Below are 15,235 nucleotides of genomic sequence, written 5' to 3'. Positions count from 1 at the left end.
CCTCTTGCCTCCTCCTATCCCTACTCTCTTTATTTACCATACCTCTGCGATTCTCGGTTCAAAAAGCTTCCTTCGTTGGTCTGACGAGATGTGTCTTTTTAAATGGGGACTTCACCGAAACATGTGTTCACATATGTAGCCAATAGTAGCTTGCATAATAAACAGACTATATATATATATATATATATATATATATATATATATATATATATATATATATATATATATATATATTGAAACGAAAAGGTAACATTTAGTTTACAGAAATAAAAGTGTAAACTCAAATGAGTATAAATATCATACAAATATTTATATAATAAACCAAACCAGATGTAAAAGCTCAATAAATCCAACAAAGAGATAGAGCTTACATATAATATAAAATAAAAATCTTTAAGTTGAAAATTTTTTTTTCAAATTTTCAAAAAACTTACACCTGTAAAGAAGGTATACAAAATTTTAATTATTCAGCAAGGAGTACAAAATTCCATGAGCATGAAACACTAGTATCTGCGGGATACAAATTATACTGGTTAACAACAATTTTGTCGTCTGCATTTTTTCAGATGACTAAGAACAATTCTGAATCAAAAATAACATTAATTTTGCTCAATCAGTTTTTGAACTATGGCCACATGTCACTTTTTACATTTTTGTTTCGATGTACGCATGCGTGGAACATTTTTAGAAGTTAGTGAAAGTAAAATGCAATGTCGAATAATTGTTTGGATTGAAAATGATTATTTTAATGACAAGACGTATTCAAATCTGATAGTTCTAGGTAATTATGTCGAAAAGGATCAGTTTGAAGTCATAAAACCTCTAAATCTTCCAAGAATTGGTGCTCAGTATGCACGAAGAATGCTGGCCTGTGAGACAGCAATTGGTGCCTTGCACAGAAAGGAACGTCATCAACAACCCTCTGATTGACAGAGACAGAATAATCTTTCCACCGCTGCACATCAACCTCGGCTTAATCAAGCATTTCACCAAGTCTCTGGACAAGGATGGTGACTGGTTGGTTCACGTACTACTGCCAAGCTTCTCCAGGATTGTTTCTGGAGATGTTAAAAGCTGGCATCTTTGACCGTTCTCAGATCCGGCAACTCATTAGAGATCCAGAGTCCAAAGGCTCAATAAACAAAGTGGAACTGGCAGTAAAGAACTTTCTTGGCAACAAACAGGCTAAAAACTACGCAGAACTTGTCCACAACATGGTGACTGGCTATTTTCATATATAGACCGGTTTTCTTAGAACCTGGGTTCAATTAGTGATAATTAAAGGAAAAAATGTCACCAGGACTCGAAAGAGATTGAGACCAAGTATCAGAGTCGTTGGGACGCAGTCATTATGACCGACTACTTTTGGAATCTGAAAGACCCCCCTGTTACTGAACATTCCAAGAGTTCGAAGAAACGGAAGTTCAAGCCGTGAAGTTTGAACAATGTTGAAGCAACATGCAATTTACACGTACTTACCTTTATCAGTGTCCACTATTCAGTTTACAATAATCGATATTTCTATCAGGTAATCAATATATGTTATTGGCAAAACATTCTTTTATATTAAAAACATATTTAGGATGAAATGTGTTGAGAAAAATCAGCTGACAATGCCACAAAAATGTAATCAATTTTGTCACAAAATCTGATTTTTTTTAAAAGCAATTTAGTACAAAACCTTGATCTGAAGATGAGAAACAGAGGCCTTTCCTGATTCAACAAAAATACATTAAATCAATTGAAGAACCTTTGACAATATTCAAAAAGTAAAAAATTGTTGCCAAATGATATATATTTATATATTTATAAACATATATATATATATATATATATATATATATATATATATATATATATATATATTTAAATAAGGGGGTAGTCACCAACAATGTGTATTTTTTAACATTATTTTATTATTCCGTGTCTTGGTTTTTCATTGAGAATTATGTTTGGATCATTGTAATAATGTTTTTAAATCATTGAAATCGTTTTTACGCGTTTCAGACGTTCAGTGAAGCGTCCTCGTCAGAAATTATTTTCAAATGTGTTGGAGATGTAAAAATGGCATTTTCGTAGTTCATTTTAAGTGTGTCCAAGGGGTGGAGGCGTGTAAGTGTCTATTATTCATTGGCATGTTCAATTTTTATTACTCTTTTATTGGGCTTGTCGAGGCCGCTGACCTCGGCTGTAGTCACTCTTGTGTTGTGTTTCTCTCTCTCTCACTCTCTCTTTCTGCTTGTGTTTTTTTCCTTTTTCCTTTAGGGTAGTGTGTGTGTGTGTGTTTTTTCTTTTATTGGTTTGAGAATGTGTGTGCTGTTTTATAGTATTATGAGGTTATTTGCTTCCCTAGGAAGGTAACTGTGATCCAAGGTCGTTACTAATGTGTATGTGTGAGGAGGGGGGGACCAGCTCTTATATGTATATGTTTATACACACACACACACACACACACATATATATATATATATATATATATATATATATATATGATTACATAAGCATGAAACATTCGTGTCTGTAGATATGAAGATAAATATTGTAAAAATTAATTTTAAAATATTAGACTTATAAAGCCCCTTTAAGAAATTAAAGTTGAATTCTCTTTAAGGAATTAAGAAACAAAAGCAGTCATCTTTAGCCCGAATGTAAGCAGCGAGAAAGAGAGTTTCTAACGAATTTTTCTCATTGAATACACTCTCTGACTGTTTACTGTGAATGCCAGTCGATATAGCATTTATAAGTAGGGCTGTGACAAGAACATATTCTTATCAGTGTTTAGATTCTCGAGTATATATCCGACACAGTTAGACACAGTTAATCAATCGAGAACCACAACACTTTATCTAAAAACATAAAAGATATTTACTCGAAAGTCAAAATAATGAAAAGAATATTCTCGTGTCATAGCCATATTTATAAGTAATTAATTCCCTTAAATGCTTGTGTTAATTGTCGGTGACCTGGAAGAAAGATGTAGCCTACGAAATTAAGGATGGCTTTGTGACTGTTCAAATCTCCCGCCCAGCAGTAATTATCACATCTTACACTGATGTGCGCATAAACACGAAACACTAGTTTGTAGATATGAAAATGGTGGTTAATATTTATTTGAAAAATATTATATATATATATATATATATATATATATATATATATATATATATATATATATATATATATATAAGATACATATATATATATAAGATACACGCACACACACACACGCACACACACTCACACGCATATATATATATATATATATAAGTGAGAATGTATGAGTTTGTGAGGACACTTCTCAACCGATATACACAATTTTTATCTAAAGAATTGAAATTTGGTTTATAATGGATTCAGACTCGTAGAAAACATTTTAATCCGTTTTTATCCGGCAAAAAGGCTGCTAACTGGTAAAATTGAAAAATTGGTGCGTGGGGATCGTCGGAATATTTTCTCTTTGTCAACGGTTTTGCGTCGGACTGGTCTAATTGTTATTGTACTTGACTCAGTGTCTTCTGGTTTTGGTTTCGATCTGAACTAGAGTATTTTTTTATTTACAAGAAGGGAACTCTTTAGAAGAATCATAATACTCGCATGAGCATATCTCAGTTTCTTTCATTTTTTTTACTTCATTTTTTAAAAGGAACTTAACGTTACGTTTAATACCTACGGGCAGCTGGCTAGTATATATATATATAACAGTGAGGATGTGTGTGTGTGTGTGTGTGTGTGTGTGTGTGTGTGTGTTTGTGTGCGTGCGTGATCACAGCTTCTTGAATCCGAGCAAAACGATTACGGCGGAGAAGTACTGCCGACAAATTGACGAAATGAACCAGAAACTCCTACATATGTGCCCGAGATTGGTCAATATGAAGGGACCAATTCTCCTCTATGACAACGCTCGTCCGCATGTTGCTCAACTGACCATGCAGAAGCTGAATTAATTGAGCTACGAGACTCTGCCTCATCCGCCATATTCACCGAACGTCTCGCCCACCAATTACCACTTTTTCCAATTACCACTTTTTCCTGCGCGAAAAATGCTTCAAAAGTCAAGATGATGCGAATCGGACTTTAATGACTTCATCGCTTCCCGAACTCCGGATTTCTATGCTAATGGGATGAATTATTTGAGTTATTTCCATGGCAGGTGCTCGTCTGAACTCCAATCTCTGGTCCCCCTTCGCCAATCTTTCACGAAAAACACCCGTCTAGCTGAATCCACTGTGAAAAATTTCCCCCACTCTATATCTGTGCCTAAATCAAAACGTGGATTCCATGAACAAAGCTTCTTTCTTAGAACTGCACGCCTGTGGAACTCTGTTCTGTCTGCCTGCTTCCCACCTGACTATAACTTGGATGTCTTCAAGTCCAACGTTAACAAATTCCTAATGAACCGCCCCCTTAAGTAAACACTTCATCAAATCTCCACACTAACGTAATGTACTTGCAATAACCCTTATCCCTGAGTGGCTTCCGGGCCTTGATAAGTGGTGATCACTGTGTAAAAAAAATGAATAAAATAAAATAAAATTGTTTCTCGTTGGCAAAGATGTGTCGATTCTAATGGTGCTTATTTCAATTTATAAACTTTATTATGAAAGGAGTTATGATCTTTTGTAAATTGAACGTAAAAAAAACGATATTATTTCGCACCAACCTAAATCAAGTTATAGAAAAGAAAGGTGTTTGTTGTTGTGAATAAAGGGTTTCAAAAGCACAATATTCTAATATTAATGATGAAAGTTTAAATTGACACAAACATCTGCATCAATTTGATATCGAGGATTGCTTTTATCATAAATCGCATTTTCAGCTTGCTGCAGATTGTGAACCCACGTGACTTATTTTTTCGTCATTTCTTCCGATCAAGTGCAAGTTGGTTGATGGACGCCCAACTATTGAGAAATGTCAAAAATATTTTCTCTTCATCTTCTCCTTGTCTTTCCTCTGCCTCTTTTGCCTTCTAACATACCTTTAAAGCATAACTTTGACAGACCAGTGATTGATTGTTTGACAGACCAGTAATTGATTGTTTGACATGGCCAGTGATTGATTGTTTGACATGGCCAAAAAGTTTAAGGGTTTTACTTTTGATAACATCAAATAGAGGCGGGGGGAGGAGGTAGGAAAGTAGTTTGACGGAGGGTGGATATTTTTTTTCGATCAGGATTATTTTATGGAATTTCCTATTTGTCTATTGCGTAGATAATTACAAATATGAACTTGTCGAAAAATTACATTCTAGAAAATTTATATTTCATTCAATTATAGAGTTTTGTCAAAATAAAATTAACAGATCATCGATACAGTTTATATATGTCTGGCTCGAATGCAGACCTCACTGTATTATAAAATACTATAATAAAATTAGTAACACCATTCGATCTAGGTTTTTACAAGAGAAAATTGTCTTTTTTAACACAGGAATCACCGCTTATCAAGGCCAGGAGGCCACTCGAGGATAAGGGTTAATGGGTATACATTAGTCAATGTGATTATAGCGTAGTAAACATTAGTGGGAATTTTGTAAATTGGATTACTTAGGGGGACGGTTCATTAAGAACTTATTTACGTTGGACTTGAAGACAATCAGATTGTAGTCAGCTGGAAAGCAGGCAATCGGAAGAGAGTTCCACAGGCGTGCAGTTCTAAGAAAGAAACTTTGTTCATGGAATCTACGTTTTGGTTTAGATAAAGAGTGTGAGAAATTATTGATAGTGGTTTTGGCTAGACGAGTGTTTTTCGCAAATGTTTGGCGAAGAGGGACTATAGATTGAAGCTCAGCCGGGCACTTGCCATGAAAATAACGATAAAGCAGAAACAGGCTCACGACGTCTCTTCTGTGGGGAAGAGGTTGCAGGGACAAAAAATAGCAACTAAGCTACGAAGTCTTAATCGTAATATAGGACTTTAATTTTTTTTTTATCCATGGTAGAAATAAGTAGGCAAATATAATATATCCTCATTATTTGAACTACTGTTTTCGCCTGGAGTGTTATTTTCAAAACGTTTTGTCCGACCTTCTTCGGATGTCTCTTATCAAACTCGGAAATCTTTCTGCCGACCCGGGAATCTTTCGGTCGAACTTGGGAACCTGCTCTGAATTTCGAAAGGAATCCTTTATTTAATCCATATTAAATTCCGTGCAGATTCCCGAGTTCGACAGAAAGATTCTCGAGTTTGAGAAGTGACATCTGAAGAAGGTCGGAGGTTACATCGGACAAAACGTTATGAAAATAAGACCTAAGATGAAAACAATAGTCTGAATAATCCAAACAATACGAATCATCGACCGTCATCTCGAAAATTCAGAAACAGCGAAATATAATAGATATTGCCATTTTAGAAACCTTCATAATCGAAGTGGATTTCCTTGCATACATCGAAAGCAAGCGTAATTAATTAAATGGGATTAAGCAGACGGTAGCGTTAAGAAATTGCAGCGGCCATTTTGGACAATAAGACAGCCAGAAAACATTAAAATGAAAAATTACAACATGAAAAAAATAACATCAAACAACATCGGTAGATTACATAAATGAACATGACAAGAAAACAATTTGTTTGTTTCTTACGTTTCTTTTTTCTTTTTCTTACGTGTTTTTTTTTCATTACCTTTAAGATTCCCAGATGTGAAAAAAAAAAAAAAAATTGCAGGAAGCAGACAATAGAATTTTGTTTGAATTCATCACGAAAAATGTCTTTCAGTATCTCCGTCATCTTTGAAAATTTTCACGCTGGAAACTTGATTTTTTTTTCTTTCAATTTGTTTGAATTTTCCTTTCGGTTTTCATCATATCTTTTGCATTGTTCGTTTATTTGTTGCTATTTGGAAACGATTTCTTTTCGCAATCGTCTTGAGTCTCGAAGTTTTGCTATTATTCTCCGTTCGCTTTGTCTTTATTTAGTGATAAAAAAAAAACGTTTACGTTTTTAGTCTTTTTAAATCGATTTGTGTAAAGAAGGCATGTTTCTGGTTTCGTTTATATTTTCGTGTTTTTTTTTTGTTACTTTTTCAAATGACGCCATCTTGGAATTAAAGATGACGTCATTGGTTTTTCCCTGAGTTCCCATTTGAGTTTCGTTCGCTGTTTTTTTTTTTAATGTTCTTTTTAGACAAAAAGAAGCTCATTTCAATAAATATTGAGATAAAATGTAAAAGCATTTGGTTTTTCATGGCGTGCACTTAGTGCAGAATTCAACATTTCTCAACGTCGTTTATTTTAAAGATTTAGACTTAATCATCCCTTTCCGTTACTTTTACTTCTTGAGTTGAAGAAAAAAATGAATAATCGAATGAGAGGGGACACCTGGTAGCCAAAATATTTTTGTTGTCGTGTAAACGATTATAAATATGATTATATCTCCATTTGCATATTCAAAAATGAAACTTCAGATTGATTCAACCTTTTAAAAATGAATAAAGAAGAAAAAAACAGAAAATGACCATGAGAATCTGAGAACTGTTTTCAAAGAATTTTTTCTAGAATAGAAAACAAACATATAATAAAGGCAAGAAAAAATTTCACGTCAACTTATATAAATCATCTTTGACAGCTTTTGTTCAGACTAGATTTGAAAAAAAAAACCGATCTTATATACTCTATATTATAACCGAGGAGGTTTTATCTGTGTGTGTCTGTTCGTCAAGTATAGGCTCCAATACTACTCGATAAAAGTACAAATAGCTTAACTTGCATCATTATAATGTTGTTAGACAAAACGCGTACTTTTACTTGAGTCGTCTACAGTCGTGTTTGAAGTAAAAATTAAAACGACCCCCTCAAAAACAAAGCAAAAAAAAAACAAAAAACAAAAAACAAAAAAACAAAACAAAAAAAAAACAAAACAAAAAAAATGATCTTTTCAAAGAAATAAACGATGGAAAACATTCTTTGTCCATGAGGTAAATACCCGGTCGAAAAACGTGAGCAATAAAAGAACAGTATCGTTTATCAAATCTCTGATCGGGAATGAAGCCACCGGCATTACGACTAAGCTAACATGGAATGACGTAAACAAAAGTTATTTAACAGGATGCCGGATGAGTGCACAACAGAGAAGAAAGTCTGAGAGACAGATCGACCCGTAGAGAAAAAGAAGGCAGGGAAAGGATGACAATAGTTTTGACATTAATTTAACTAAGGATGAAAATCATTCTTGTGATTATTATAAATGGAAGCAACTTGGTAGCGACGAGGAAACTGAAAGTGAATTCGCTTATTTTTCTTGCATTCAGCATTTTAGGAATAACTAGACAAGCAATAAATTTGAGGCTTATCAAATTACAGCATTCTTGAAATCCAGTTTAAGTTTATGAAAGGGATAAAGTCTTAATATCCAGCATAATCACGTTGACACACCGGGTCTTGTTAGATTACCGAAGTTAAGCAACGTTGATCCTGGTCAATACCAGATAGGTGATCAATTTGGGAATTCCAGTCGCTCGGTGTAGAAGGACGTTGTACCCTCCTTGCTAGCGTTGCAAAAACCTAACGTCGGCATCTCTACTACCGGGATACATACGCGACTGGATGTTACATAACACGGGGCTCATATTGGAAGATGATGGGCATTCATATTGGGGATATATATAACGATGGTGATGACAATTCTGATGGGAAGACATTTATATGCATCATGACGACGACTGTGACAATTCATGGAGTTTTCATATTAATGAGGGCTGGGAGATATGATGCAACAGTTCTTATACACATATAGAGAGGAGGGGAGGAGATACTTAATTTATGATGGTGGTGGGGAGGACACATAATCTTGGAAGGGGTTACAATGCTCGTTAGAGGACGATGATAAAACATATTTACCTTTTTGTTGCAAGGAATGACAAGACGAAGAGTTACAAAAATATTTGGTTCTTTATTCAATCGACTGATCGGTGACTACATGCCACGCGTCACACAGATCACTGACACGAGTTCATGACATGTTTACGGAAGAGAGAACAATAAGCAAACGGTTATGCCCACCGTGTTCCCCGGACTTGTCATCATGCGATTTTTATCTTTGAGGGACTTTAAAACAAAAAGTTTATCCAAACAATCCTCACAATTTAGACCAACTAAAGAAAAACATTACCAATGTTATAAGGAGAATCAGCAGAGAAGATCTACAGGCAATATCTGCAAACGTTGTTAAACGTGCCCAGAAATGCATAAATTTCAACGGTGAGCACTTGCAGCATCTTTTATAACAATTGCAGCATCTTTTATAATAATTGCAGCATCTTTTATAACACTTGCAGCGTCTTTTATAACACTTGCAGCATCATTTATAACACTGCAGCATATGTTATAACACTGCAGCATCTTTTATAACACTGCAGCATCTTTTATAACACTTGCAGCATATTTTATAATAATTGCAGCATCTTTTATAACACTTGCAGCATCTTTTATAACACTTGCAGCATCATTTATAACACTGCAGCATATTTTATAACACTGCAGCATCTTTTATCACACTGCAGCATCTTTTATAACACTGCAGCATATTTTATAACACTGTAGCATATTTTATAACACTTGCAGCATCTTTTATAACACTTGCAGCATATTTTATAACACTTGCGGCATCTTTTATAACACTGCAGCATATTTTATAACACTGCCGCATATTATATAACACTGCAACATATTTTATGAGACTGCAGCATCTTTTATAACACTGCAGCATCTTTTATAACACTGCAGCATCTTTTATAACACTTGCAGCATATTTTATCACACTGCAGCATATTTTATAACACTGCAGCATCTTTTATAACACTGCAGCATATTTTATAACACTGCAACATATTTTATGACACTGCAGCATCTTTTATAACACTTGCAGCATATTTTGTAACACTTGCGGCATCTTTTATAACACTGCAACATATTTTATAACACTGCAGCATCTTTTATAACACTTGCAGCATCTTTTATAACACTGCAGCATCTTTTATAACACGACAGCATATTTTATAACACTGCAGCATATTTTATAACACTGCAGCATATTTTATAACACTGCAGCATATTTTATAACACTGCAGCATATTTTATAACACTGTAGCATATTTTATAACACTGCAGCATATTTTATAACACTGCAGCATATTTTATAACACTGCAGCATATTTTATAACACTGCAGCATATTTTGTAACACTGCAGCATATTTTATAACACTGTAGCATATTTTATAACACTGCAGTATATTTTATAACACTGCAGCATATTTTATAACACTTGCAGCATATTTTATAACACTTGCAGCATATTTTATAACACAGCTGAATATTTTATAACACTGCAGCATATTTTATAACACTGCAGCATATTTTATAACACTGCAGCATATTTTATAACACTGCAGCATATTTTATAACACTGTAGCATCTTTTATAACACTGCAGCATATTTTATAACACTGCAGCATATTTTATAACACTGCATCATATTTTATAACAATTGCAACATATTTTATAACACTGCAACATATTTTATAACACTGCAGCATATTTTATAACACTGTAGCATCTTTTGTAACACTGCAGCATATTTTATAACACTGCAGCATATTTTATAACACTGCAACATATTTTATAACACTGCAGCATATTTTATAACACTTGCAACATATTTTATAACACTGCAACATATTTTATAACATAGCTGCATATTTTATAACACTGCAGCATATTTTATAACACTGTAGCATATTTTATAACACTGTAGCATATTTTATAACACTGCAGCATATTTTATAACACTGCAGCATATTTTATAACACTGCAGTATATTTTATAACACTGCAGTATATTTTATAACACTGCAGCATATTTTATAACACTGCAAATAATTTAAACAATAAAAGAATGCTGCTCCTCTCTTGTACATTTTATGGGATACTTTTAAGTGGGCCACTCTGAATAAAACAAAAGAATGTATATATCTTTGTGCGAAGGAATGTTTGTTGGTTCCCCGACAAAAGATGGGTGGACCTGTAAATTCATCATCGTCCGTTCGTCCGTTCACACTTTTCTCAATAACTACGACTTGGAATTTAAAAAAAAATTTGCACAAACATTAAACATGATATGAGTAAAAAGGTATTAGAACGGATTTCCCGGAAAAACTCCGGTTGCCCCCTTAGGGGTGCCTTTCGGGTTAAAATAGCTAAAATCGACACTTTTGTGCTTATTAAAAAAAAAGTTGATGTCTTGTATTTTTATAAAACTTTCTGAAAAATTGTAACTAACTGATTTCTATATAATTTTGTTTGTCTATACTTTGCGATAACTCTTGGGTATGCACCAGGGGCTCTTTTAGGGCTAATAAAAACACTCCATTTTTTTTACTATTTTACTATATTTGTCCAAAAATTTCTGCGTATGTAGATTTAGCAGTTTTGCATGTTGCTGAACTCAAATTTAAATATGTTAAGGACTTTTGGGGCTAAATGGAGAACAATGATGGACTTAGTCATTTTTTTTTTTTTTTTGCATAGTTCAGAACTCAAATTTACATATGTTGAGGCATAAAACTGCAACGTTTGTTTATTTCACCATTTCTTTTGACGTCCCCGGGGTTTTTCGGGACTAAATGGAGGAGTGAGGGGGCCAAATGCTGAACATTTCTTTTTTTATTCCTCGTTCACTGTGCACTTACGGCGAACCATTCATGCTTCACTTGTTTTTCAATGTAATTAAGACAAAGTATGAACGGACTGCATGAATGCGATTTAAAATGAACGCAAGTGTCTTAATTTTTGCCATGATAGCAAGAAAGAGAGAGAGAGAGAGAGAAAGAGGGAGGGAGAGAGAGAGAGAGAGAGAGAGAGAGAGAGAGAGAGAGAGAGAGAGAGAGAGAGAGAGAGAGGAATAATAATTTTGATAAAATAATGACGGATATATAAAAATGACGGTATTATTAAGAAAAATATAAATACAGAAAACTTCGATAACCCAAAGTTCAGGCAAAAAAGAAAAAAAATAACAAAAACCACCAATTTTTAAATTTTATTTGAAGCTAAAGTACTTTAAGTTTAAGTGCGAATCATTTTAATTTGAAGATACAGTAGAACCCTAGGATACGGTAACCCTAGCTGACGTTTTCTTCAGGTCACGAATTATGGAATACGATATTTTTCTGGCCTCTGGTTATGATATTTGCCCCGCCTTATGGTGTTGATTGTATGTGTATTATATGCTATAATGTGTATTATATGCTATTACATAAAAAGGCTTGTCCCCTTTTCATTTAAGTAAAAATAAAGAGAATTAGTTAAATGAAAATAAAATCAGATAAAACGGGAATCGAACCCTGTAGATAAGTTTTAAAGAACAATAGGTTTTAAATGGAATGTCCAGTAAATTGTTGATTCTGATAAAATATTTAATAAATACAAATTTGGCTGGAAACTATTCTTAGAAAGAATGCATAATAAAATATGGGTTATATGAATTAGATAAGTAGGTTAAATTCCTTTGTAAAACAACAAAGGAAAATGGGGAATCAGAATGTTTCAAAAACGTGCAAATCGCGCATGTTGATGACACGTTAATTATAGTCACGTTGGCCAGACATACATGTGATTTCTCAATATAGGAATGAGTTCGAAGTCAGAGTTAGAGAGAGAGAGAGAGAGAGAGAGAGAGAGAGAGAGAGAGAGAGAGAGAGAGAGAGAGAGAGAGAGAGATTCAGAGAGTCGGAGAGTCAGATGAGAGTCCGACCAGGGACGCAGAGAGGTTCAGACCGAACCTTGGCACCGTCTGGAAGCGAGAGGGTTTTAGAAGAAGATGTAAAGAAGAAACTTTGAATTCCTGGATGCAAAGCCAATGACCGGTCATATGGAAGAAATAAATGATCATCATGTTTTTCATAACTGCCGTCTTCTGTGTTCATCATTACAACGAGAAAAGGTATTGTCCATTTATGTATAAGAACCATTTGATAAAAGCATCATCTAAAAAATATGTTAGAAAGTATGTGTCAAACTATTTATGTTATATAAACACTCCCGTTTCATAGAGAATTGTCAAAAGCATAAATGCCAATCTCTCGGTCTATCTATCTAGATATCGAATCGCCTCTAAAAGTGTATTTATATGCACTCTCTCTCTCTCTCTCTTTATATATACTTGTTAATGTCTCCATCCCATCTCTTACAATATGAACATCTCAACAATATGAACAGTCACAATGAATATATATAATAACCAACAAGTTGATTAAGAATCTAATCTCTCACTAAGACTCTTACTCTTCTTATAACATGAACAACAAAAGAACGTTCATCATTCTAATAATAACACCACTACGTAACACTGTATTTTGTTACTAATTTTTATGCCGTATCCCGGGGTTCTACTTTAAACATTTTTAATTTTAAATTTTTTTAATTTGTAGCATGAATATATTTATTTGAATTCGAAGTTCTACTTTAAAGTCGAGATTTAAAGATTTCTTTGTTTAATTTAAAATTGAGCTGTCTTAATTTAAAGTTCATTTTTTTTAAATTTCGAATTTGACTTGTAATTTGAAGTATAAAAATTTTATTTGAATTCGAACCTTTCTAATTTGAAGACGAGATGATGGAAACAGCGAATGAGACGATAAACGGTAACAATATAATCAGAGGATTACGTAAATAAAAATGACATGAATAATGGATGAACTCTGAAATGTTTGTCTCTCTTGTCAGTCACTATAGCAACAAGTGTTTTGATTAGATGGCGTAAATATAGTTTTGTTTTGAAGCAATGCCAGCAGCAGGTTGATGACGCGGGCTAAGTGACTAACGACACGGACTATCAACCTGGGAGTGCCAAGTTCGAATCCAGTTCCTTCCACATCAATATTTTTACTTAAGGATGTTGCAAACTTTATTTGGTTCCTCCCGTAAGTATCTGATCTCTTTCTAGAAATTCTAACTAGAAATATTACACGTTTACACACGCAGACCCTACACGTTATTGGTTGGTTGGTTGTTTTTGTTTTACGGCATATCAACCCTTTTCGGGTTATTTAATGCCGAATCCAAAGATTTTTAAGAAACATTTTTTTTAATAGAATATATTTGTTGTTTTCACGCTGGTTTCTATTTAACTCATAGTTAGGACCCTAACTGGTACTACCACTCCGGGTCAGAGTGGACCTGGGAGCAATGGTAATTAAAGCGTGGCCCCACACTCCCCAAAGCCCACAAGCTGGGGCCTCACCACTGGATATAGTTTAAGGTCATATCCAGGACCCCCATTGAGGGACTTTTACCCTGTGTAGGGGGGCAGTCGGCGTATTCTAATGACCCACCGACAGGGCCACCTACACGTTGTAGGCAGAGTATGTCGCAAGGAACATAGGCCAAGTAATAACTCTACTCCTTTTTTTTGTAACAACATTTATTTCCGGTTTGCATCTACCACTAATCTTTTCCTCTTAGATAAAGTCCAAAAAAGAGTTGTCAATCTGATCGGTCCCAGTTTATCAACTAAGCTCCAGCCCCTGTCTTATCGCCGCAATGTTGCATCACTGTGCCTGTTTTACAAATATTTTAATGGAATGTGTTCTGATGAACTCGTTTCACTTGTACCACCTCAACGTACATATCCCCGACAAACCACATTAGCTATAAGATCTCACCCCTCCACTGTTGATGTCTCTAAATGCCAGAAAGCTTTCTATTCTATTCTCATAGTTTCTTCCCTCGAACAGCTAGACTTTGGAATTCCTTCCTGCCGCCTGCTTCCTTGGCTGTACTGATATGCAGGAATTTAAATGTAACATAAACAAATATCTTGTAATTATTTCCTAGATATGGCCCCAAATAGTGGCCCCTTAAGTCCAAGTGGCGATATGCTTTATAAGGGGTGAACATGAATAAAAAGCAACAACTTTGCTCAAATCAAACTTGTTGCGTTCCTTCTCTTTAATCTCTGTTCTTTCAAACGTCGTTTCGTACGTACTCTCGAACGTGTGCACCTATTCTTTTATATTTTTTCTTTTTCTTTACCATCACATCATTTCGCACACGGCTAGACATGCAGCCGTCATACTCTCTTACAGAAAAATACTGAGGAAACGAAGGCCAACCTTAATCATCTGGTTTATTTGAAATAAATAATTAAGACTCAGTAAAAATCTGCAGCTTTTTATACAATAAAACAATGTGTTTATTTTTTTGGTATATTTGATAATATCTGACACTTGTTCGCGAAATTTCGCAAA

At 34.4% G+C, this 15,235-nt stretch overlaps 1 protein-coding gene across 7 annotated transcripts in view; it reads right to left on the bottom strand.

The window, feature by feature from the left end:
• The window catches only part of LOC145247988 (GTPase-activating Rap/Ran-GAP domain-like protein 3), a 513,715-nt gene that overhangs the window by 16,276 nt on the left and 482,204 nt on the right, over nucleotides 1-15,235 (bottom strand). For 3 of the 7 annotated variants that reach the window (XR_013863317.1, XM_080109655.1, XM_080109654.1), the window contains one exon: nucleotides 6,804-7,410. The exons of 3 other annotated variants lie outside the window; for them this stretch is intronic. Coding sequence is in view for 3 of the 4 variants with exons in the window: in XM_080109655.1 (XP_079965781.1) it covers nucleotides 7,396-7,410 (15 nt within the window). In the remaining variant the exon portion in view is untranslated. Of the gene's footprint in view, nucleotides 1-6,803; nucleotides 7,411-15,235 lie in introns of those variants that run through there. One more of the 7 variants, XM_080109653.1, reaches the window with a different exon arrangement.

This window comes from Euprymna scolopes, chromosome 26 (genome assembly GCF_053919585.1).
Source record: "Euprymna scolopes isolate OS-2025 chromosome 26, ASM5391958v1, whole genome shotgun sequence".
NCBI classification, from domain to species: domain Eukaryota; kingdom Metazoa; phylum Mollusca; class Cephalopoda; order Sepiida; family Sepiolidae; genus Euprymna; species Euprymna scolopes.
Note: the sequence above shows the minus strand (reverse complement) of the source record. Positions and strands in the feature narration are given on the sequence as shown.